The sequence below is a fragment of the Schistocerca americana genome, chromosome 7 (assembly GCF_021461395.2).
Source record: "Schistocerca americana isolate TAMUIC-IGC-003095 chromosome 7, iqSchAmer2.1, whole genome shotgun sequence".
NCBI lineage: Eukaryota > Metazoa > Arthropoda > Insecta > Orthoptera > Acrididae > Schistocerca > Schistocerca americana.
In genome coordinates this window covers 499,752,453-499,778,637 of record NC_060125.1, presented here as the reverse complement: position 1 = coordinate 499,778,637, position 26,185 = coordinate 499,752,453, and the positions used below count along the sequence as shown (strand labels likewise).

General features: G+C 42.2%; 1 protein-coding gene, 1 non-coding gene and 1 pseudogene across 2 annotated transcripts in view; all 3 read left to right on the top strand.

Annotated features, from left to right (window-relative positions):
- LOC124623176 overlaps positions 1-26,185 on the top strand; it is a 360,877-nt gene that overhangs the window by 309,865 nt on the left and 24,827 nt on the right. Inside the window, exons 3-5 of the mRNA XM_047148981.1 lie at positions 16,539-16,613; positions 17,048-17,120; positions 19,295-19,419. Coding sequence (XP_047004937.1) covers positions 16,539-16,613; positions 17,048-17,120; positions 19,295-19,419 — 273 coding nt within the window. The remainder of the gene's footprint in view (positions 1-16,538; positions 16,614-17,047; positions 17,121-19,294; positions 19,420-26,185) is intronic.
- On the top strand, positions 9,222-9,339 carry LOC124623369 (annotated as a pseudogene).
- Trnas-cga lies at positions 10,432-10,506 on the top strand. The gene has a single exon. It is a non-coding gene; the product is annotated as a tRNA-Ser (tRNA).

Sequence of the window (26,185 nt, the reverse complement as noted above, 5' to 3'; positions counted from 1 at the left end):
TGGGACTTAATTTCTGAGGTCACCAGTCTCCTAGAACTTAGAACCACTTAAACCTAACTAACCTAAGGACATCACACACATCCATGCCCGAGGCAGGATTCGAACCTGCGACTGTAGCGGTCGCACGGTTCCGGACTGTAGCGCCTAGAACCGCTCGGCCACCCCGACCGGCCTGTAAAAGGTGGTAGGCAGGAACTACCAAGTGACATCTGTATACATTCTTTTAATCTTATAAATGTTCAGCATGTAGCCATACTTACAAATTAATTTGAGATATGAATGTAAACGATCATTACGATTTAATGGCACACGAAACTAACTAACTAACTAACCTAGGGCAGCTTCAGATTTGATGACGCAATTGCACGATGTCCTGCCACCACGTACAGTGTTGTATAATAATAAGTATTATTCAAGAGCTAAACGATGACGATCCAAAAGAGTTCCACAAATGGTACCTCACTGATTATTGTGGTTTTCACTTAGACCCGATTTTTTGACATTGAGTAATAAATACAATTACCGCACTACGGTTGTTCGGATACAGTTGACTGTATCCTCTAATAAGTTTCACTGGCATCAATTAACAGAGGCTCTCCAGCAAAGCAGGCTGTCGTTCTAACTGGGCGAATTTTTCAGGACAGAATAGCCAGCCAGAATAATTTTGTCCTGACTTTCTTCGATCACGTTCTCCTTGTTAGCGGCTTAAAATTTCCAGTCACCTCCGTGCCATTCACTCATCTGCAAGAATTTACCGGAAGGCCTGCGTTTTCCCACTTGACAGACTATCTCCCATAGTTCACGGATATCTCGACCTGCCTCCAAAACTCCGTAATTCAAGGCTAACAACCAGAATACTGAAAATAGCGAATTACAGGTGACAAGATTAAACAGTGGCTTAACAATATACTACAGTGGTACCTACCAGAATCTACGAATCTACGTAGCAGCCAAGAGCATCCACATCGCAGGATATAGCGACTCAGTTGCTATCAAATTGCACAGAGTGTGCATTGAGTCATATTAAAGAATAAGAGCTTCCTTTTGAACAAGTTTATCACATAGGCAGAGCTGTTCAACACCTACGTAACATCAGTTCTGTTAACGAGTAACACAATGGATTTTGTTTTATAATTTAAATAAATTTTTGTTTTTACCTACATACTCATACCTCTACATTTTTTATATTAAAAATAGCTCAAGCACCCGCTGATTCACTCACGTAGACTGTGTGGTCCCCACAGATTCTTTTTTCCCTTCTTTAATGGAATTTATATGTTGTTACGCCCATTGCTCGTATGTGAATCTACACACTATAAAAGAATTACTGGCCATTTACATGGTTGCGTTCCAACGGGCTTAACGTAATCAAAAAAAGGAGACAAATGATTCTATAGTTATTAGCGCCAGTCTCGCACCCGGTACTGAATTCTCTCATCTCAAAAGGATATACATGTACGTGGAATCACATTTAAACGTCGCATCTATTTTGTCATGAGTAATGATTAGCTTGCTTAGTAGTTAGAACAAAAAAATTTACAAATATATGTTAGGCCTTATGAAAAATTAATGGATTAAAGATCTGTTTCTTTTTCCATGCAGTTTTGACAAAGCCAATTTGTCGTGGTGACTGTTAAATAGTTTTCACTAATTTAGTTCACAAAATACAACAGCCTCTAAACTTGTCGTGCTTATTAAGACCATAGAAGCATGGTCTTTTCTGACCGAAAGCGATTCTGCTTTCATCATCAAATATTTCCATAAAACTTCTCATCCCTTATTTCATCCCTTTATGGGTTGAATTTAACCGAGAAGTAAAATACTAATTTTCAAAGATGTAGCTTTCAAAATGCATTAGTAATTCTTTAATAATGGTTTATTTAAAAAAAAAAAACCTTCACCCACTCTTTCGCCCCGTCAGCGGTTGAATTTCGAAAAATACAGAAACAGTTAATTTTTTCTTTCTGACGGAGAAACCATGTATCAATTTCCGTAGGTATAGCTTCAACATTATGATAATAAATAGCATAATAATAAATAGCAAAACATTTTCATAAAACCATTCATCCCCTTGTTCCACTCCCTTAGGGATAGAATTTCGGAAAATACCTTCTTAAACGATGCCTGTAATATTAGATCAACGCGCTCTCCAAATTTCAAGTTTCCATCCTTAGCAGTTTGGGCTGGACGATGTTGGGACAGTGAATCAGTCAGCACATTTCATTTTACATATAGACATTAACGGGAGTGTTAGCATTCATAATCAGTATGGGAGAATCGTTCTGTTTTGTTTTCGAAATTTTGTGAGTAAATGAGATGGCGAGGAGCCGCCAAGTTTAAACATATTTATTTAACGGTTCTCGAATGTAGGCACACATGTTAGACATTTTTGGAACAACGAGACACGAAGATTATGAACGTCTCATACACGCTGTGGCTGGAAGGTTATTCCGAGTGATCGGGTGATACGACTCGAGTTTAAATTTTGTTAGAAACCAGTAACTGCTACTGGGTGGTCTCGACATCATAACTCCTACTTGCTATCTTTTCGCACAAATCTATCACTTCCTCCCCTTCGATATTTTTACAAAATTAAAAATTAGCTCATAAAACGCAAGAAAGAGGTGTTCGCTATTTAAAAGCTTCAGGTGCTTGACAGGTATGGAGATGATACTAAACACAACAATATTTCTTACAGCAGTAGCAGACGTTTATCTCATCTCTGGATCGCTGAACGAAGTCCTTTAAAAACGGCTCGCAGGCGGTATGCTAGCACGCCTCCCAGCAAGTGGCACAAAGCCCACAGCTGTTCCCGCGTTCTGGTTCCCACCGGATGGTGCGAGCGAACTCGTGAGGGCACTTCCTGGCCGCGGATGAGATGCTCCACTGCGATGCAGGTTCCGCCGCCGGCACCCGTCAATTCCCTTCGCGAATTCCCTGTGCGGAAAGAACCGACGGTGAAATTCGTGCGAGAACCGGGTGAAAGGTACCGACCTGTCAACGAAACAAGACTTCTGACTACCTTGCAAGAATAAGCACAAAATATACAGGAACGTCTAAATACACTACTGCCCATTAAAATTGCTACACCAAGAAGAAATGCAGATGATAAACGGGTATTCATTGGACAAATATATTATACTAGAATTGACATGTAATTACATTTTCACGCAATTTGGGTGTATAGATCCCGAGAAATCAGTACCCAGAACAACCACCTCTGGCCGTAATAACGGCCTTCATACGCCTGGGCATTGAGTCAAACAGAGAGAAGATGGCGTGTACACGTACAGCTGCCCATGCAGCTTCAACACGATACCACAGTTCATCACGAGTAGTGACTGGCGTGTTGTGACGAGCCAGTTGCTCGGCTATCATTGACCAGACGTTTTCAATTGGTGAGAGGTCTGGAGAATGTGCTGGCCAGGGCAGGACAGGACCTGCAACATGCGGTGGTGCATTATCCTGCTGAAATGTAGGGTTTCGCAGGGATCGAATGAAGGATAGAGCCACGGGTCGTAACACATCTGAAATGTAACGTCCACGGTTCAGGGTGCCGTCAATGCGAACAGGAGGTGACCGAGACGAGTAACCAATGGCACCCCATACCATCATGCCGGGTGATACGCCAGTACAGCGATGACGAATACACGCTTCCAATGTGCGTTCACTGCGATGTCGCCAAACACCGATGCGACCATCATGACGCTGTAAACAGAACCTGGGTTCATCCGAAAAAATGACGTTTTGCCGTTCGTGCACCCAGGTTCGTCGTTGAGTACACCATGGCAGGCGCTCCTGTCTGTGATGCAGCGTCAAGGGTAACCGCAGCCATGGTCTCCGAGCTGATAGTCGATGCTGCTGCAAACGTCGTCGAACTATTCGTGCAGATGGTTGTTCTCTTGCAAACTTCCGCATCTGTTGCCTCAGGGATCGAGACATGGCTGCACGATCCGTTTCATCCATGCGAATAAGATACCTGTCATCTCGACTGCTAGTGATAAGAGGCCGTTCGGATCCAGCGTTCCGTATTACCCTCCTGAACCCACCGATTCCGTATTCTGGTAACAGTCATTGGATCTCGACCAAGGCGAGCAGCAATGTCGCGATACGATAAACCGCAATCGCGATAGGCTACGGTCCGACCTTTATCAAAGTCGGAAACGTGATGGTACACATTTCTTCTCTTTACACAAGGCATCACAGCAACGTTTCACCAAGCAACGCCGGTCAACTGCTGTTTGTGTATCAGAAATCAGTTGGAAACTTTCATGTCAGCACGTTGTAGGTGTCGCCACCGGCGCCAACCTTGTGTGAATGCTCTGAAAAGCTAATCATTTGCATATCACAGCATCTTCTCCCTGTCGGTTAAATTTCGCGTCTGTAGCACGTCATCTTCGTGGTGTAGCAATTTTAATGGGCAGTAGTGTATTTTCACTCAGCTACCATTGAGTATGATAATAAGAGGAGGAGGAGATTAGTGTTTAACGTCTCGTCGACAACGAGGTCATTAGAGACGGAGCACAAGCTCGGATTAGGGAAGGTTGGAAAGGGAAATCGGCCGTCCCTTTTAAAGGAACCATCCCGGCATTTGCCTGAAGCGATTTAGGGAAAGCACGGAAAACCTAATTAAGGATGGCCGGATGCGGGATTGAACCGTCGTCCTCCCGAATGCGAGTGTAGTGCGCTAACCATTGCGCCACCTCGCTCGGTATGATAATAAGATGGAAATGTTTTGTACTTTACAGTAATTCAAAATATATTTAGAGTGTTAAGGAAAATTTGCTTAATACTAATGGCGGGATACTTTCTCTGAAAATGTAAAAACGTAAGCTGTTTTCAAACTGAAGATAAGCTTGAACATTGCAGTGCTTTATCGAAAGTGGTATGTTCTTTCTTTCCACTAACCTTTGAAGTGACTTGCCTAGTCATTTATTGGGGGACTTAGAGTTTAATTTGATCAATTTGATCTCCACACTACCGTACAACATATCAGTGCCAAATATGAAAGGACTGATAAATGATAAAAAAGTTATTAGAACTTGTTGGAGATTGAAGCCTGAACTTTGGATTTGCAATCCCATTTTGCCACCGAAATGCTTCTCTCAAGTGAAAGGATACGGCCGAATTCCTTTTCCATTTCCAGTGACCTCGTCTACGGTGTGTTGTATACATGTATACATCGCATCACCCAGGCATGATAATTAACATATTTGTGGTTGGATTTAAAACAAAATCGATTAAGTGCTTTCCGTATGAATTAACGAAACAGTCCTCAGGTCGAAAATTTTGCTTTAACGACGTTTGGTCTCATACATTGCTCAACGGACACGTGACCTCGTTAAGTTCTGTCTAGTAGAAAATGTCACTGTCCGAAAGATTCTGACTGCCGCCAATTAAAAGTCCTCAGGCTTAAAAAGCAAATGCAACTCTAAGATAATTCTCATTTATTGTTGCGTGTCAGTTGCATATTTTTAATTACATGATATGTTTCGATCTTTCAGGATTATCTTCAGATCTAAGTAGCTGCGTCAGCAACCCGTCTTGTCTGTTCAGAACTTCATATCAGACGGGTTGCTGACGCAACTACTCCAATATGAGATTCTCAATATAAAAGACGGGTTGCTGACGCAAGTACTTCGATCTGAAGATAACCCTGAAAGATCGAAACATATCATTTAATTAAAAATGTGCAACTGAGACTGAACAACAAAGGAGAATTATCTTAAATAGCAATACAGTTGCTGATTCTCGCGGGACAAATATGCCGGCTATAGCGAAAATGCAAGTCGATGCACAGTACTTAGAATACGTAAGCACATGCGCCGAACTGTTCACTGAACTACTGTGGTAATGAAGAGATTGGTTACCATCGGAAATATTTAGATAGCAAGCTGTTCCGCTATAACATGTCGGTTGATGTTTACTCGCCGTCGTTATCGATGTTCACGTCCAAGATTAATGGCGCTGCTATTTTCCCGGCGGTTATTCACAACGACATCATTTGTCCACATCAGCTTCAGCAGCATTTGGAGTTGGACGAAAAAGAAGTTGTCTGTGATATCAAGACGCCCCCTCAACAGACTGATATCACGACCATACTGCGACCAGATTAGAAGTCATTTCCAACTGCAAAACGCCGTAGCTACATTTGGTAGATCGGAAAGCGTGTCTAGTACACCGTGAAGACAAAACATCACTTTATACAGGCTTACCAGGACTACCTCCATCAGAAACACTGGATACTGAGAGGCCGATTTTATGAGAAATATAAAATTACTTTCCAAAACTATCTGCACAAAGCAGTGGAAAATGTACGAGTGTATGAAAATTCAGGCTATAATTTCTTAATGTTCTGCGATGGGAAAAGATTCGTAACTAAGGACTACATTTACATTGAAAAGCCGAAGAAACTGATACACCTGCCTAATATCGTGTAGGGCCCCCTCGAGCATGCAGAAGTGCCGCAATACGACGTGGCATGGACTCGACTAACGTCTGTAGTAGTGGTGGAGGGAAATGACACCATGAATCTTGCACGGCTTTCCATAAATCCGTATTAGTATGAAGGGCTGGAGATCTCTTCCGAACAGCACGTTGCAAGACATCCCACATATGGTCAATAATGTTCATGTCTGGGGAGTTTGGTGGCCAGCGGAAGTGTTTAAACTTAAGTGTTCCTAGAGCCACTCTGTAGCAATTATGTAGGGTGTCCCATTGTCCTGCTGGAATTGCCCAAGTCCGTAGGAGCGCAGAATGGATATGAATGGATGCAGGTGACCAGACAGGATGCTTACGTACGTGTCACCTGTCAGAGTCGTATCTAGGTGTATAAGGGGTCCCATATCACTCCAACTGCACGCGCCCCACACCAGTTTGAACAGTCCCCTGCTGACATGTAGGGTCCATGGATTCATGAGGTTGTCTTCATACCCGGACACGTCCATCCGCTCGATACAATGTTTACAGTCATCAACAGTTCAATGTCGGTGCTTACGGGCACAAGCGAGGCGTCAAGGATTCGGTCGTGCAGTCATCAAGGGTACACCAGTGGGCCTTCGGCTCCGAATGCCCATACCGATGATGTTTCGTTGAATGGTTCGCACGCTGACACTTGTTGATGGCCCAGCATTGAAATCTGCGACAACTTGCGGAAGGATTGCACTCACGTTGAAAGATTTTCTTCAGTCGTCGTTGGTCCCGTTCTTGCAGGATCTGTTTCCGCCGCAGCGATGTCAGGGATTTGATGTTTTACCGGATTCCTGATATTCACGATACACTCGTGAAATGGTCGTTCGGGAAAATCCCCTCTCCATCACTACCTCTGAGATGCTGTGTCCGATCGCTCGTGCGCCAACTCTAACACCACGTTCAAACTCACTTAAATATTGATAAGCTGCAATTGTAGCCAGGCACTTGTTGTCTTATATATGCGCTGCCGACCGCAGCGCCGTATTCTGCCTGTTTAGATATCTCTGTATTTGAATACGCATGCCTATACCAGTTTCTTTGACGCTTCGGTGTATTTACATTCATTTATCCTTCCTTTTATTTAAATCTTGTGTATGATGGTTAAATTACTTACTTTGGTATTCAGAAATGCGACCTACCAAGGACGAAGACGAGAACGTCCAAGGAAACACGGCAATTCTTTCCCCGAAAAGAAAGATAATAAAATGGTTTACGGGATAGAGTAAAAAAAAGTCGCCTACGTCGCTAAACGACGCCTGTGCGGTGACGCTGGACTCGGAAGTACGCCAGTTCGACAGAGGGAACCCAGTTGGCACTAAACTGACTGCTCTTCTGGCCTTGAATTTGAAATTTTTTTTCTTCTTAGTAAATGCGTTCTCTGTTTTCATCGTTATCATCAAAAGAGCTCATCTAAGGTTGGGTTTCCTGCTCTTCTTCTCTTCTTTTAACTGTCTTTTTGCTTCTTTCTAATTTCTTTTTCTCCTCTCTCTTTATTTGCCGCTTTTAGTTGACTCTTATAAGGACTTGCTGTAAGTATCTCCGAGGAGACCTTCTTTCAGCCACTGCTTTTACATTTTCCCGTACTATACAAAGAGGTCAGAAGCCACAGCCGAGATGGCGTCTTTGCCCGCATTGACGACATTACACAAAAGCTGTACACGCTCTAAAAGCATGACCGAACTTCCAATAACGAAAGTAGTTCAAATGTGTGTGAAATGTTAAGGGACTTAACTGCTAAGGTCATCAGTCCCTAAGCTTACACACTACATGATCTAAATTATCCTAAGAACAAACACACACACCCATGTCCGAGGGAGGACTCGAACCTCCGCCGGGACCCGCCACACAGTCCATGACTGCAGCGCCCCAAGACCGCTCGGTTAATCCCGCGCGGCACGAAAGTAGTATTACGGAGTCAATCCATGACATTTTTGACATAATTTCATTAAAACTACGAAAGTACCATTACCTCTCGACAATAAATACACGAACTAACCATTTATCTTACATTAAGATTACTAAAATCCACAGCCGGCCGCTGTGGCCGAGTGGTTCTAGGCGCTACTACTATGGTCGCAGGTTCGAATCCTGCCTCAGACATGGACGTGTGTCTAGGGGACTGATGACCTCAGATGTTAAGTCCCATAGTGCTTAGAGCCATTTGAACCATTTTTTTTTTTAAACCACAAAAATTATTATAACTCTGAGAAGCGGCACAGCAGACTGTTTAGACGTCATGGGGTGAGCGGGCCCTCCAGGCAGGCTAAGTCTACGCACTTTCCGCACCATGCCAGCACATTACAGCCCCGAGGATCCCAGTGGCCACCTTGCCCACCTCTCCCATGTATTGGTCATGTACTATACAAATCGTAGTGTTGACTCACTAAGGATGTCTAGTTAGATGTAACAGAGCGCATAAAGGCCCTAATCCTACCAGGTTAAAAAGTAAATAAATAAACAAACAGGCTCACGAGGCCGAAATGTTTACACAAAACAGTCAGACCCTAGTGTCATGTGACCACTGTGAAAGATCGCAGTACCACGCTGACGCATGTTATGGAGCTTATAATGCAGAAGATCCGACACTGTTTGCTTACTGACGAAAAATGTACAGCTCTGTTAACACAGAAGAGTTCACAGCGTTCTACTGTCGGAGCAGCGCTGACTGTGCGATCGTAGATCCGACGCACAGGTGCCGGCATAAAATTTCTCTTCATAGTCGGAAAATTCCGTGAGTCGAGGTTTATCTGGCCAACGGCCTTGCCGCAGTGGTAACACCGGTTCCCGTCAGATCACCGATGTTAAGCGCTGTCGAGCTGGGCTAGCACTTGGATGGGTGACCATCCAGTCTGCCGAGCGCTGTTGGCAAGCGGGTTGGACTGAGCCCTTGTGAGGCAAACTGAAGAGCTAGTTGATTGAGAAGTAGCTGCTCCGGTCTCGTAAACTGACATACGGCCGGGAGAGCGGTGTGCTGACCACATGCCTCTCCATATCCGCCTCCAGTGACGGCTGTGCGCTGAGATGCCACGGCGGCCGGTCGGTACCGTTGGGCCTTCCAAGGCCTGTTCGGACGGAGAGGTTTATCTGTAGCAAATGGAGAATTGGGCGTCTGCGGTCCGCCAATGACAAACGAATTTGACGCATTGGACGGCTGTTACATTGGTGAACTCGGGTGACAAAATGGTGACATGTAGCCGAGCTTGCAGCCGATAGATCTGTAACAGGTAGCCGAGACTGCAGCCCGAACGTTCGCCGTACGCGAGACCGCGGAGTCCCAGGGCAATGGCTGGCCGTGCTTATGTGCCGCAGACGCCGTAAGGAGGCCAATGGGTTACCGCCGTGAATCAGCAGACGCCATACGGCAGCTGGCGTGCGTGCCTAGCAGCGGAGAGGGGCTACAAACGCACGCTCTGCATTTCAGGAAGCAGACCGGCGCCTTGGGAGGATACACGTGGGAGAGGAGAACCGTGGGTTACAACCTTAGACCTCAGAATGTGATCGTCAAGTGTTCTTGCTCAGGAGCCAATACTGACGTTGTGGGGACGGGGTGGTGGCACCTCGGGCTGCGGATGTAACGATCTCACTGTTAATTGGTAATCTAAATAAAATAGTAAGTTATAAGCACCTAACACCCTAGCTGTAGTAAGGACGAGGTAAGTTGACATCCGGCTCCCAAGTACCGCTGATTGTTCCGAACACTTCGCGTCGAGAGTTCTCTGTTTGAGATTGTTGCAATCCTCAGCGTGTTGTCAAACTGTCATTGCCTGAAGAAGTGTTGTTCTGTTGCCTGTGTGAGCGGATGATTAATCTATATAAATAAAAATGTAAATGCCACAATGAGATTTTCACTCTGCAGCGGAGTGTGCGCTCATATGAAACTTCCTGGTATATTAAAACTGTGTGCCGGACCGAGACTCGAACTCGGGACCTTTGTAAGCTGTGAGGACGGAGCGTGAGTCGTGCTTGGATAGCTCAGTTGGTAGAGCACTTGCCCGCGAAAGGCAAAGGTCCTGAGTTCGAGTCTCGGTCCGGCATACAGTTTTAATCTGGCAGTAAGTTTCAAAAATGTAAATGTTCGTTTGTTAAAAATAGTGTATCTCGGAAAGCTCTTGACCGATTGCTTTGAAATTTTGACACAACGTTGCATTCTGACACAGGCGTGTTTTTAGGCGCCTATTTCTTTAATATGTGATATGTAATACATGTACCATTTTTACTAGAACTGAAGTGGACGCACACTGCTGCTATAGTTTGCTCTTTCCAACAGTTCGCGTACGGACCTCAAAGAGCGTAACAGTTATCATTTTTTTTTTTTTAATGAGATGAGTCTTTTTGATACACCCTGTTCTATGAAGATCGTTTCTCTCTATGTAGATCGGCGTCAAAAAAATATTTTCACATTCGAAGGCGAAAGTTGGTGATTGAAATTTCATGAGTAGATCCTGTCGCAAAGAGAAATGCCTTTGTTTTAATGATGGCCACCCTAAATCACGTATCACGTCCGTGACAGTCTCTCCCCTGCTTTTCGATAATACAAAAAGTGCTGCCTTTCTTTGAACTTTCTCGATGTACTCCGTTAATCCTATCTAGTAAAGACCTCACACCGCGCAGCAGTTCAAAAGAGAACGGACGAGCGTAATGTAGGCAGTCTCTTTAGTAGATCTGTTGCATCTTCTAAGTATTCCGCCAATAAAACGCATCTTTGGTTCGTCTTCCTCCCATAACATTTTCCATGTGCTCTTTCCAATTTAAGTTGTTCGTACGTCTAATTCCTAGGTATTTAGTTGCATTTACGGCCTTTGGATTTGATTGATTTTATCGTGTAAGCGAAGTTTAACGGATTCCTTTTAGCACTCATGTGGATGACCTCACACTTTTCATTATTTGGGGTCAATTACCAATTCCCGCACCACGTAGATACCTTTTTCTAAATGGTTATGCAATTTGTTTTAATCTTCGGATGACTTTACTACACGATAAACGCCAGCATCATTTCCAACCGCCCGCATCTCGTGGTCGTGCGGTAGCGTTCTCGCTTCCCACGCCCGGGTTCCCGGGTTCGATTCCCGGCGGGGTCAGGGATTTTCTCTGCCTCGTGATGGCTGGGTGTTGTGTGATGTCTTTAGGTTAGTTAGGTTTAAGTAGTTCTAAGTTCTAGGGGACTGATGACCATAGATGTTAAGTCCCATAGTGCTCAGAGCCATTTCCAACCAGCCTAAGACGGCTGCTCAGGCTATCTCCTAAATCGTTTATATAGATAATGAACAACAGAGGGCCTATATATAGTACTATCTTGGGGAACGCCAGAAATCACTTCTGTTTTACTCGATGACTTTCCGCCAATTATTACGAACTGTGGCCTCTCTGATAGGAAATCGCGAACCCAGTCGCGTAACTTAGATGATATTCCACAAGCACGCAGTTTGAGTACAAGCAACTTGTGAGGTACGGTGTCAGAAGCCTTCTGGAAAGCTAGAAACACGCAATCAATTTGAAATCCCTTGTCGATAGCGCTCAACACCTCTTCTGAGTAAATAGTTAGTTATGTTTCACAAGGACGATATTTTGTAAATCCGTGTTGACTATGTATCAATAGACCGTTCTCTTCGAGATAATTCATTATGTTCGAACACAGTACACGTTCCAAAATCTGGCTGCATGTTGTCGTTAACGATATGGGCCTGTAATTTAGCGGACTTTTCTATTGCCTTTCTTGAATATTGGTGTGACATGCGCAACTTTTCAGTGTTTGGATATGGATCTTTATAGGACACAAACATATTTTGCTGCTCATTTAACACACCTCATGCGCGAGAAAGGTCCAAGGCATATAGGACAAGCACGGCCTCTATCTTGACGTACAAGGCCTTTCCATTTTGAATTTTTCTGCCTGTGGTCTTCTCAAAAGTAAAGCGTACAGCACTCCCGTTGATAAAATTGAAGAATTGGAGCACCGAATTGTACAATATTGTCAAGATTTACCATATGATTCGAGAATGTTTCAAAAAATTCGTAACTCACAGCAAAGATGAATTCAGTATTGCCTCCAAATATGAGGATGACACGCGGAACCCCACCTACGAGTGTACAATGGTTGGAACATGGAAAGTGGAAGAAACACACCAAAACAGGAAAAAATATAAACAAGAAAAAGGGAAGAATGCACTACCGAAATTGGCTAAAAAATTAACAGCGACAGTGGCAGGTAACGCCGAATGTGACAAATAAATAGCACCAAAAATGAAATAACACCGAGATTACATTGAAATTGGTAAAAAATAATACCGAATTTGTTAAGAAAAATGACCCAATTTAACAAAAATTAACACCGAAATTGGCAAAAATAGAGAAACTGACCAAAAAAAACAGCACTGAGTTTGACAAGAAAAGTACCAAAATAGCAAAAACCACAGAAACTGGTAATAAACAACACTGAAATTAGAAAAAATAACACCGAATTTTGCAAAGAATAACACTGAATTTGTCCATAAAATAAAACGATTTTTTCCTGTCCCTAGTAATAGGGCAGTTTGATTAGGAGAGTCATAGTGTCACCTGTGAATGGTATTCATTGCCATTCACCATAAAGTGTTATAGGGGTCACCAACTATAATTAGGCAATATTGAATTACTTCACTCAGATAATTGAAATGAAATTAATACTTGACCATGTAGTGCTTCCACAACAGATTAATATGAGTGTTAAGAAAACCACTTCGACTATTGTTTTATGTGCATTTATTAAGCCACTCGTTTCATTCTATATTAACATCCTCAGTGACAAAGTGGCACAAATGTGCCAGAGTCATGAATTGATTTCCCAGCAAAATGTTGAACCACTAATGTTGGGATCTGACAAGTACAACAATTCAATTCGTGCACTGCACTTGATACTTATCATATTCCAACACATGCCCTTCAACATTTTATTGGGCGGTTAAGCATTAGAAATAATGACACTGGCAGTTTTCTGCCACTTTGCACATGATGACTTGTGCTTAAAGACTTATACATGTACAAAGCAACCAAGTCCCCTTTCTCTCACCAATACTTTGCTAATTTCATCTCAACTGAAGTAAATGACTAGCAATAGAAGTGAATGCACACGCACGCACACACACACACACACACACACACACACACACACACACACACACACACAGAGTTGCTCTATAAATATGAACTACAACTACCAATAATTAAAAGTTATATACAATGAAAGATGCACACTATCCCTTACATTATTTATGTTAATCATTATATCACATAGTTCAGTACAATTTTAAAATGAAAGTTCAAAGTGTGCTTAATTAGTTCTCAATAATTTCATTTTAACAGTAGTTCAATAAACCAGCTTGCAAACCAAGTACAGTTGAGACACAGCCGACAATATGAATAAGCAGTTCCATTTGAGATACCAAAATGAAATTTGGCACACACATTAATAGATAGTGTACAGCTAAAAAAATTTTTTTTAAACAAAAAAATCCTTTTTCGAAATTTTCAAAAGTTAAAAAAGTTTTAGTTTGGGAAAATTTTGCATTATAATGAGTTTGGTGAAGGTACACATATTTTAAAAGCCTGTAATAAACTAAATAAAGTTGCATAAATTTCAGGTCTGTATGCCAATTACCTTTTGAAATATTGGCATTTTAAGGTTTCGAAACATGGCAGAAATCGCAAAATTTTGGGACATTTAAATATTAATAACTTTAAAATGAAATGTCCAGAATAACACTTTATCTTCTCTCATTTTGGTAGGTAGGATACAATGACAAAAAATTATAAAATTGCTAATCATCAAGATTTAAATTTTTTATTGGTTGATTTTACATGGAATGACTCAAAAGTAACAATTATACTCAAGCATTTCATCAATCTGTGAACATAGTGAGAGGGTTTAACATATGAGATACTAGAGATTCCAAGAGCTGCTTGGTTTGGTTTCTTTAGTCAATGCGAGATCATCACAGAAATGCTGAACAAACTCCAGTCTGAGACACTTCAAGGGCAGTAATGTGCCACAGTGACAGTTTTACAATGAAAACTCCAATAATTTAACATGACTGAAGAAGCTTATTAGTTTTCAAGCATACATTTCAGTACTAATTGTGATAGTGAAATTAGAGGAATTTGGATTTACACAGAGGGGTACTAGGAATCTTTTCTCTTCTGTTACCTTTGCAAAAGTAATAAGAGAACACTTAAGTGAGTAACCTATGCTGTTGGTGCCATTTTCTTGTACAATTTATAAGTCAAACACAGTGACCCCTAAAGAAACTAAAGAACTCATCAATAAAAAATCATAACGCATTTCAGGAACAAATTTTGTATAAAATCCAACTTACTCTCTTCATTAATTAGGCTCAGATCCCATAATGAATGCCAATGGTTCCAATGGCTCTGAGCACTATGGGACTCAACATCTATGGTCATCAGTCCCCTAGAACTTAGAACTACTTAAACCTAACTAACCTAAGAACGGCACACAACATCCAGCCATCACGAGGCAGAGAAAATCCCTGACCCCGCCGGGAATCGAACCCGGGCGGAATGCCATTCGGGTTGATGCCACACATGTTGATCACTGACAAACCTTATTTGTGATGATCTGTCAAAATAAGAGGAAGGCAAATGCCAGACGGCATTTTAGATGCAAAACTCTATGGATGTTTAGCATACTAATTAACATTGTTCAAATTTTCTCATCTGTTTTATGTGAGTGCTGTTCCTCTGGTCTTCTTACCAGAATAGGCTGTCAGAAGAGATAATGCAAATTTTTTTTAAAAAAGTGGTGTGGGTAAGGGTTGAGTTCACTTACCCACTGATCTTACAGAGATGTTAATGCACCAAAGTGAAAGGAAGTAGAAGAAAAAAAAAGTCACATACTAAAAGACAGATTCCATTATTCGTATGTCCAAAAACTAGTTGCTACTCTAGTAAATGTAAATACCCTAACCTGTTAGTGAACTATGAAAGTTCTGTCAAGAAATGTAAAAAATGGTTGTAGACAGAAAAGGCACTATGGAGAAACGGTGAAAGTCAAATGTACGCCATTGCCAATTTGAAAATCCCACACAGATTTCTTTTTGGCTATTTCAGATGCCTGAGAACCTCAAACTTAATTGGGAAGTGGAATACTCATCCTACTCTAGAGTCCTTTCCTAACGATAACAGACATGTGTGTCAATGTCTTTGTAAACTCTGTTACTCTTGAATTCTAACAGACACCACCCGCCTTCCATCCCCCCCCCCCCTTCCCCCCTTTCCAAGATAGTCATAATAAATAACTTCACACGTGGTTTCCAAACAAGATAAATGTTTGAGACGATTAAAATCAGTTTTTCTGAAATGGGTTGACTGCCAAAATATTACACAAATGTCAAGATAAATTGCCTAAAGACAAAAAACGTGTTTTGCTATATTATGGCAGAAATCCGTGAGAGGCAAAAAAAATGGAATATGATGAACAATATTAAATTTGGGAAAAGGGTGGTGGGATGACCAGTACTTATTTCAGGAAGTTTCCTGTCACAGTACAGCTAATAGAAACCCACAAATCTACAAGATAAGTTCCTCCTAGCCTGGGTTCTGAACGACTTGATCGTTTTATATGCTGTATAATCTTCAACCAACTTATTTTCTTTCTTCTAACCTTGCAGCAGCACGGTGACTGTTTGCATTCTATTGGCAGTACTGACCATGTCACCTCCTGAAGGTAAATACTTCTGTCTGTCCATCTGTGAATTTAACGAATTTTTAAATGAAATTTTGATATTTATACAATGAATGGTGACAGAATTCAAGGACAAGTGTAAAATTAGTAACCAAACAGTATCCCTATTGCCCCAACAAATAACTGAGTTTTTACAATTCTGTAATAAATTTGACATATTAGAAAAAAACTCAGTCATATTTCAATGTACATGGAAGCTAAGGATCCACATTAACTGATTTTCCTTCTGATAGGTTCATTGCCATTCAACTGCATCCAATTCAGTCATAACAATAGTAGTCATAGCTGAAGTATGTGAATCTCTTATTAATTTTTTCTTCTTTTTTTGCAGGAAAACCCAACCAAATCTCATAGCACATGCAGTGATGGGTCGTTACTCAGCATGGGTAGCTCCGAAATGGACGAGGTATGAACAAAAAGTATAATGTTTCTCCTTAATCCGTCTAAAATTTTGTTGTGAATACTCAGAGGCTGTAAACAGTGACATCTCTTGTAGAGAACTTACAGCACTATAAATTCATAGGAATGGCAGTGAAACATCTGAGAACTAACATACATTTAATTTAAAATAAAATTCTTGTTTTAAATGTAACTATCCAAATGAAAGTGTTTCATTTACTCTGTGAAAGGCTTAATTTCTTTTGTAGTCTTTCACAACTGAATTGACACTATGGCAAACCAAAAATATTTATTAAAAAGGAAACACACAAATACCATACTGCACATGAAACTTGCCAACTTTTTTATTTCGCGAGGACAATGACAGTTAGAAATTTCATGTTCAATAATTTTTGGATACATACTCTTGTGGAATGAAGAACATTTTCTTTTTCTTTATAGGACTCCATGGAACAAAACTCTGGTCATTCCTCAAAGATTTCTCTTCAAGACAAGAAAATTTACCAGGAAAATGGTAAATATGAAAGTGAACTTTATTTGTGCGAAAGTAATTTCTATTCATTTGACTACTTTTAACTAGTTTAAAAAAATTAGTTCTTTGACTCAAGGAATAACATTTTTCAATATATATGTATACAGGGTGGTCCACTGGTCGCCACCGGGCCAAATATCTCACGAAATAAGCGTCAAACGAAAAAATTACGAAGAACGAAACTTGTCTAGCTTGAAGGGGGAAACCAGATGGCGCTATAGTTGGCCCTCTAGATGGCGCTGCCGTAGGTCAAACGGATATCAGCTGCGTTTTTTTTTTGTTTTTTTAAGTAGGAAGCCCCATTTTTATTACATATTCGTGTAGTACGTAAAGAAATATTAATGTTTTAGTTGGACCACTTTTTTCGCTTTGTGATAGATGGCGCTGCAATAGTCGCAAACATATGGCTCATAATTTTAGACGAACAGTTGGTAACAGGTAGATTTTTTTTAAAATTAAAATTCAGAACGCAGTTACGTTTGAACATTTTGTTTCGGTTGTTCCAATGTGATACATGTACCTTTGTGAACTTATCATTTCTGAGAACGCATGCTGTTACAGCGTGATTACCAGTAAATACCACTTTAATGCAATAAATGCTCAAAATGATGTCCGTCAACCTCAATGCATTTGGCAATACGTCTAACGACATTCCTCTAAACAGCGAGTAGTTCGCCTTCCGTAATGTTCGCACATGCATTGACAATGCGCTGATGCCATGTTGTCAGGCGTTGTCGGTGGATCACGATAGCAAATATCCTTCAACTTCCCCCACAGAAAGAAATCCGGGGACGTCAGATCCGGTGAACGTGCGGGCCATAGTATGGTGCTTCGACGACCAATCCACCTGTCATGAAATATGCTATTCAGTACCGCTTCAACCGCACGCGAGCTATGTAGCGGACATCCATCATGTTGGAAGTACATCGCCATTCTATCATGCAGTGAAACATCTTATGGTAACATCGGTAGAACATTACGTAGGAAATCAGCATACATTGCACCATGTAGATTGCCATAGATAAAATGGGGGCCAATTATCCTTCCTCCCATAATGCCGCACCATACATTAACCCGCCAAGGTCGCTGATGTTCCACTTGTCGCAGCCATCGTGGATTTTCCGTTGCCCAATAATGCATATTATGCCGGTTTACGTTACAGCTCTTGGTAAATGATGCTTCGTCGCTAAATAGAACGCGTGCAAAAAATCTGTCATCGTCCCGTAATTTCTCTTGTGCCCAGTGGCAGAACTGTACACGACGTTCAAAGTCGTCGCCATGCAATTTCTGGTGCATAGAAATATGGTACGGGTGCAATCGATGTTGATGTAGTATACTCAACACCGACGTTTTTGAGATTCCCGATTCTCGCGCAATATTTCTGCTACTGATGTACGGATTAGCCGCGACAGCAGCTAAAACACCTACTTGGACATCATAATTTGTTGTAGGTCGTGGTTGACGTTTCACATGTGGCTGAACGCTTCCTGTTTCCTTTAATAACGTAACTTTCCGGCGAACGGTCCGGACACTTGGATGATGTCGCCCAGGATACCGAGCGGTCCATTTTATCACGGGTTATGTATCACAAAGCAAATACCGTCCGCACTGGCGGAATGTTACGTGGTACCACGTACTTATACGGTTGTGACTATTACAGCGCCATCTGTCACAAAGCGAAAAAAGTGATCCAACTAAAACATTCATATTTCTTTACGTACTACACGAATATGCAATTAAAAATGGGGGTTCCTATTTAAAAAATCGCAGTTGATATCCGTTTGACCTATGGCAGCGCCATCTAGCGGACCAACCATAGCGGCATCTGGTTTCCACCTTCAAGCCAGACGAGTTTCGTTCTTTGTAGTTTTTTTGTTTGATGCTTATTTCGTGAGATATTTGGCCCGGTCACTATCAATGGGCCACCCTGTATAAAAGAAAATATTAATTGACAATTTGTAAAAATATTAATTGACAATTTGTAACGATAATATGAGAAGGAAAGTTGCTACTCACCATATAGCAGATATGCTGAGTCGCAGATAGGCACAACAAAAAGACTCTCACAATTATAGCTTTCGGCCATTAAGACCTTCCTCAACAATAGACACACACACACGGTTCCATTGTTTAATTGATAATTTCATTTTTGATAGCATCAGATGCTGAACTGGACATTGGAGTGTTAGCTGTACCACTCAGCCACAGTGCAGCAAGGCATAAGATGGCTGTGCGGCCTAAAAGAACACACGGAGCACCCAGACGACACAGAATGCAGCAGGTAGGTAAAGAGGTAATGACCTGGTTTAGGGTCAGTTGTAAATTAGTGTTCCTTCTTTTTTTAAATACAAAATTTAATGAATAGCTGAATGCAGCAGGTAGGTGAAGCATTACTGACCTGGTTGAGTGCTGACTAGCACTTCTCTTTTTATATACAAAACTTCATGTACTGCTGACAGTGAAATCATTATCAAGACCACAATATTGTGTGCTGCCCTTGTATATAAGAATTTATTTTCTACGATTACTCACAGACTGAGTTGCTTACCAATTCTTACCTTCAGTAGGCAAAATTCCAGTAATATCATTAGAAACATTTAAAACTGAGAAAACCAATCCTAACTTTCAGAACTATTAGTTGGTTCATCAGAGAGAAAAGAGGGAGGTTGGGGCAGGTTAGAAAGTAGGGATAGGCCATTCAGACATCAGAATTAGAGGGACTCACTTGTCTTCATAAGATGGGGGCCTTTCATACTCACAGTTCCAAAAGCTAGTTTTGTTTGGTTGTTAGCTTGTCATATTAACTTCACAGAAGGAGGTAAGCAGAGGAAACAAAGCACAATTTCTAAGCAAAATTTATTACAAATTAAAACTCAAAACTACTGAAAACATACTGATGCTTCCGCTTTATAACAAATGTCTACTATGTGACTCTTCAAGTTTTCCCAATGGATGCGTTGTAAATAGTCTTCACGGGTTTGCCGCTGGATCACGTTGTGCAAATTCCACAGTATTTCCTCAGATCAACTGTCCGACATCTTTAGGTGGTTCAACCTTGCTGGTGGCTCGGTACGACTAACGGTATCCGCACTTCGGTGCCCCGTTTCTAGAACACACGCACACGAAGAATGCGCTGCCGCGTCTGCTACCTACAATGTACAGTTTATTTGAGATTTGTGTATATTATTTTATTGACACCCAGGTGATATTTGGGGATATGTGAATACTTTCTACATGCATAATTTAGTAGCTTTTTATGCTGGCTGGTAGCACAAGAGGAAACATATCAGACTGAAGGTACAGTTCAATTGAAAGAGTTTACAAAACAGAGCCATCTGACCTTTTTAGTAGCAAGGAGAACAACAGTGAACAGAGAAATAATTTTGAAATTTTGCAACAAATGATTCTGAATACACTTGCAACTAGACAACACACATTACATATTCCAGCTTCTTTCAGGCTGGGAGTGAACTGGCAAAATTGCCATGAGCATTGAGACAATCATCCCACCGATGCACCAGATTGAAGATACCAATTTGGTAAAACACTGTGTCTTGCTGTTTGAGGAAGAACATAACTGCCTGCTGCACATTTTCATCTTACAGGGACCATCAAGCCTTCACGGCCTTTTCAGGGGACCATAGGCATGACAATCACATGGGGAGAGATCAGCAACTGTAAAGTGGGTGCTCAAGTGTCTCCCACCTGTCTATAATGGATGAGGCTGGCCTCCTAGAGTGACCAGCGTCTTGTGTCAAACCACAACCAACCAGAATTTTGCACTCAATTCCACAATTGTGGTTTTTGACAGACACGCTGCCAAATACAAATTTTTCATTCTTTGATGAATGCCTACCAGTCTTTGGCCTTCAGCAGCCAAGAAACAAAAAACAGCATGTTGGTCCTGTTTGGTCACATTTGGTGATAATGTCACCATAGTTCACGTTTCTGTATTTGCTGCACACACATTGGAAACACATGAATGCCACACTAATCCCTTGCTTACATGTCGATGCTTGTATACCTCCATCAGAGTCATGCTAAATTGCATATAACCTGCAGCAATGCTCTCAAAAGTAAAATATTTGATCACCCTTATAGATTGCTTGCTAGGATATCATTCAAGTGTGTGGTAACAATAACAAACAGGACTACTTTAAGAAGAACACTACAAATTGTCACAGGTTTGTCTGACCCATGGGAGAATGTCACGGAAATGCTGAAAAACCTAAACTGCCAGGCACTTTGAGTGAGGCAAATTGCAGCACAACAGCCTACTTCCAGAATGTTAGAACCCACTATTAAGTGACAAATTTAGGAATAAGCAGTAGCCCTCTATGTATTGCTCTTGCTAAGTACTGTGAAGAAAAGATTAAACTAATTATAGCATGAACAGAAGTCATTTACACAGCCATCCTTCCTGTGCTCCAAATTCAAATGGAATAGGACAAAACGCTAATATGTGAAACACTGAAAAGTACTGTCTGCCACGCACTTCACAGAGGTTTGCAGAATATGGATGTGGATTTATGTGATAATCCTTTTGCCCTTGTTCTGACAAGCTCTGTGACAGATCATTGTGAAATTCTGTTACATCAGTTCTGAAATAAAATATGGAACATACAAGATTCACAAAAATGTTCAGCATTAAAGTTCAGAAGAGGTGCCATGTACCAAAACTGCAAGTACAGCTCATTTTAACAGGAACTAAAAATTAAGACCCTATTTTTTGAAATGAAGCTTTTGAGTAATATTAAGTAATGGCCTTCTGTAGTATTTCTTTGATCCAAGAGAGAGAAGTTATTTCCCACACTTGTTCAACATGTACACCCTGTAAGACTCAAAGAAAAATGAACATTTAATGAAAGAAAAATTAACTTCTATGACACAAATACAGATCAGTGTCTGAAGAAAAGTTCTCTCCTTTGCTGATTGACAGATGAAACGCCAACTGCTGAGTCATAATGCGTCCATCCTCACGAATGACATCAGCAGCTCACTGCAACATGTCAGGTTTGACAGCTGTGGATGGTCTCCCTGACCAATGCAAATTGTGGAGCTCCGCGGAACCGCCTTCTGATGACCTCGCCCTCTGTGCCAAGTGACTAACTGTACTTCTGTCCATGGCAGATGTTCCATAGACTTTTCACAAGCATTTGTGAATATTCCCCACAGTTTCTTCCTCTGCAGTGAGAAATTCAGTGACAGGACGTTGCTTGTAATGTACGTCACCTACAGACACCATTTTGAAACTATCTTGCAGCTACGCTTTCTGTCAGGACACTTCAAATAATACATACATAATGTTTCAAATTTGTAGCATCGTTTTTGGCTGAGAAAAAAAAATGCAGTGTATTACTTTCTGGGCAACCCTCCTATTTCCAAAACGCCTCTACAGCAGCCGCTTCACTGGCTGTGCAATGTGCAGTGTTGAATGGTTGGAATGCTGTTGCTGTGCAAAAGACTCTCATAGCATTTACCAGTAACTGTAAATGACTTGCAGGACTCATCTCCTTGAAAAAATATGGCCCTACGATAAATGATGCCATCAACCAGCGCCACACAGTCACGTTTGCAGAGTGAAATGGTACAGGTTGATGTGCGTGTGGATTTTCCATTGCCCATATTCTTCATTTCTGCATACTGACATGTCATTGGAAATGGGTCTATCCACAGAATGTTCCAAGTCCATACATTGTCCACTTCCCTGTGAGCAAGAAATTTCACAGCGAACATTTGTCTTGCGAGCAGGTCAGCAGGAGGCAACACCTGAATATGGGTGATTTTGTATGGATAGCAATGCAGTATGTTTCATAGGATTTTACGCACTTTGCTCACAGGCATATCCCTGCACAGTGCATGTTTGCACACCACCGCTCAACCCCTCCAGCAATGCTATGGCCACATCTTTGACAGATGTTGGATTACCTGCTTTCTTCTCTTTGCCACACTGCACTTCAGAAGAACCCGTCTATTCAAATCTTGTAATAATTTTCTCCAGACCCTTAGCACACATTGGACCAATGCCTTTTTTTGTACTCTTGAATGTACAGAACTTCTGAAGGGCACTTGGAACACAGTCTCCACTCTTGAAAAAGGGCTTTACCAGCAATGCACGATCCTTCATGGAGACAGCCATTTGGGCATCTTGGATGTGAAGTGAGGAAAAGCCAAGTACTGCACTTATGTTGGTATGTGCATATTCTGAGAATTAGAGCTCCATCTATTAGTAAAATTTTTGTTAATATTTTCCATGTTTCCCCCTGCATCAATAATATGCTGTTCAAATTTGCCTTCATTCTTCTCCTTGTACAGTGTTATGAAACTGGAACTTTAATCATTGGCACCCTGTATATCATTTGCCCATCTTGCAAAGGCACAGATCTACTTGGTGGTGTGTCTTCTGGATAAATGTTTTTTGTTCATCAATATAAGGCATTTTCATCTGTAATTTTGTAATGCCAAGAGAAACCCAGAATAGCAACATTCCTTCAGAATTATTGAAATGCTTGGGGGAATCAATATGATATAACTATTCCACTTTCAAGCAAGACATCTGAAGCAGGCAAAATATCCCGGACTTTAAGAAGAGTTAATAATTCCATTTCCAAAGCAGGAGAATGCTGACGAGTGGAAATATTAATGATGTAGCAGTCTAATGTATATCATGGTTGCAAGGTGTAAGAAAAAAATTGATTCCAGAAATATGGAAAGACATAGATACTGACCTCAGGAAAGGAATGTTTGGGCTCTGGGGAAATGCAAAAACATACAAGCCAATCTTGCCACTTTGACTTGTTCCTATGAAAGATATACAGGTTGAAGCCAAATTCGCACACTCGGGCTTCGCAGTGTGACTCCTCACATGCCAACGATAAAAAAAAGTCTGTCACAAAATCTTGTCCGGCGAGTACATCCAGCAGAAAAAGGACATCAAAGAGTGGCAATATTGCAATACTGTAACCACATGTATGGTAACTGCCTCTCTTAGTACACCTGAGGTGTGCTGCATAGTTGGTGCAGTGGATAGAGTTTTGGGTTAGCCTGCAGGAGGTCGAGGGTTCGATCCTGGGTTGGGGCACTTTTTTTTTATGGCAAATTTCATTCTGACATTTCATACTGTAATATACACAATTTCTTAGGTCACATGTATCCCAAATTTACAACATTTTGTAATGCTGAATATAACAAATACACTCCTGGAAATTGAAATAAGAACACCGTGAATTCATTGTCCCAGGAAGGGGAAACTTTATTGACACATTCCTGGGGTCAGATACATCACATGATCACACTGACAGAACCACAGGCACATAGACACAGGCAACAGAGCATGCACAATGTCGGCACTAGTACAGTGTATATCCACCTTTCGCAGCAATGCAGGCTGCTATTCTCCCATGGAGACGATCGTAGAGATGCTGGATGTAGTCCTGTGGAACGGCTTGCCATGCCATTTCCACCTGGCGCCTCAGTTGGACCAGCGTTCGTGCTGGACGTGCAGACCGCGTGAGACGACGCTCATCCAGTCCCAAACATGCTCAATGGGGGACAGATCCGGAGATCTTGCTGGCCAGGGTAGTTGACTTACACCTTCTAGAGCACGTTGGGTGGCACGGGATACATGCGGACGTGCATTGTCCTGTTGGAACAGCAAGTTCCCTTGCCAGTCTAGGAATGGTAGAACGATGGGTTCGATGACGGTTTGGATGTACCGTGCACTATTCAGTGTCCCCTCGCGATCACCTGTGGTGTACGGCCAGTGTAGGAGATCGCACCCCACACCATGATGCCGGGTGTTGGCCCTGTGTGCCTCGGTCGTATGCAGTCCTGATTGTGGCGCTCACCTGCACGGCGCCAAACACGCATACGACCATCATTGGCACCAAGGCAGAAGCGACTCTCATCGCTGAAGACGACACGTCTCCATTCGTCCCTCCATTCACGCCTGTCGCGACACCACTGGAGGCGGGCTGCACGATGTTGGGGCGTGAGCGGAAGACGGCCTAACGGTGTGCGTGACCGTAGCCCAGCTTCATGGAGACGGTTGCGAATGGTCTTCGCCGATACCCCAGGAGCAACAGTGTCCCTAATTTGCTGGGAAGTGGCGGTGCGGTCCCCTACGGCACTACGTAGGATCCTACGGTCTTGGCGTGCATCCGTGCGTCACTGCGGTCCGGTCCCAGGTCAACGGGCACGTGCACCTTCCGCCGACCACTGGCGACAACATCGATGTACTGTGGAGACCTCACGCCCCACGTGTTGAGCAATTCGGCGGTACGTCCACCCGGCCTCCCGCATGCCCACTATACGCCCTCGCTCAAAGTCCGTCAACTGCACATACGGTTCACGTCCACGCTGTCGCGGCATGCTACCAGTGTTAAAGACTGCGATGGAGCTCCGTATGCCACGGCAAACTGGCTGACACTGACGGCGGCAGTGCACAAATGCTGCGCAGCTAGCGCCATTCGACGGCCAACACCGTGGTTCCTGGTGTGTCCGCTGTGCCGTGCGTGTGATCATTGCTTGTACAGCCCTCTCCCAGTGTCCGGAGCAAGTATGGTGGGTCTGACACACCGGTGTCAATGTGTTCTTTTTTCCATTTCCAGGAGTGTATGTGGTTAGGCAAATAATAAATAGACAGAGGAAACAAATGACCTGTCATAGGACAGAATAACTACCAAAACAATATCAATTTTGAGATGCTAAAGATGATGGCACAGTACAATAACACAACATCTACTTGTCATTTATATTACATGTAATATGAGCACTCAGATGTCGCACATTAGCAACCAGTGACAATAATAATGTCCATATTAATGACTGCAATACCTTCACAACAAAATACGTTGTCCACAGAACAACAGATGCTCAAAGCGACCTCCCTGCACGTCCAAACATTGCGCAATCTGCTGGATCATACAGCTCTGGACCCTTTGCAGTAAAGCTGCATCCACAGTAACAAGAGGAGCATGAACAAACACTAACAATTCTTCCACATTTGTCGGCAGAGTAGAGTGCATGTGCACCTTCAGGTGTACTGA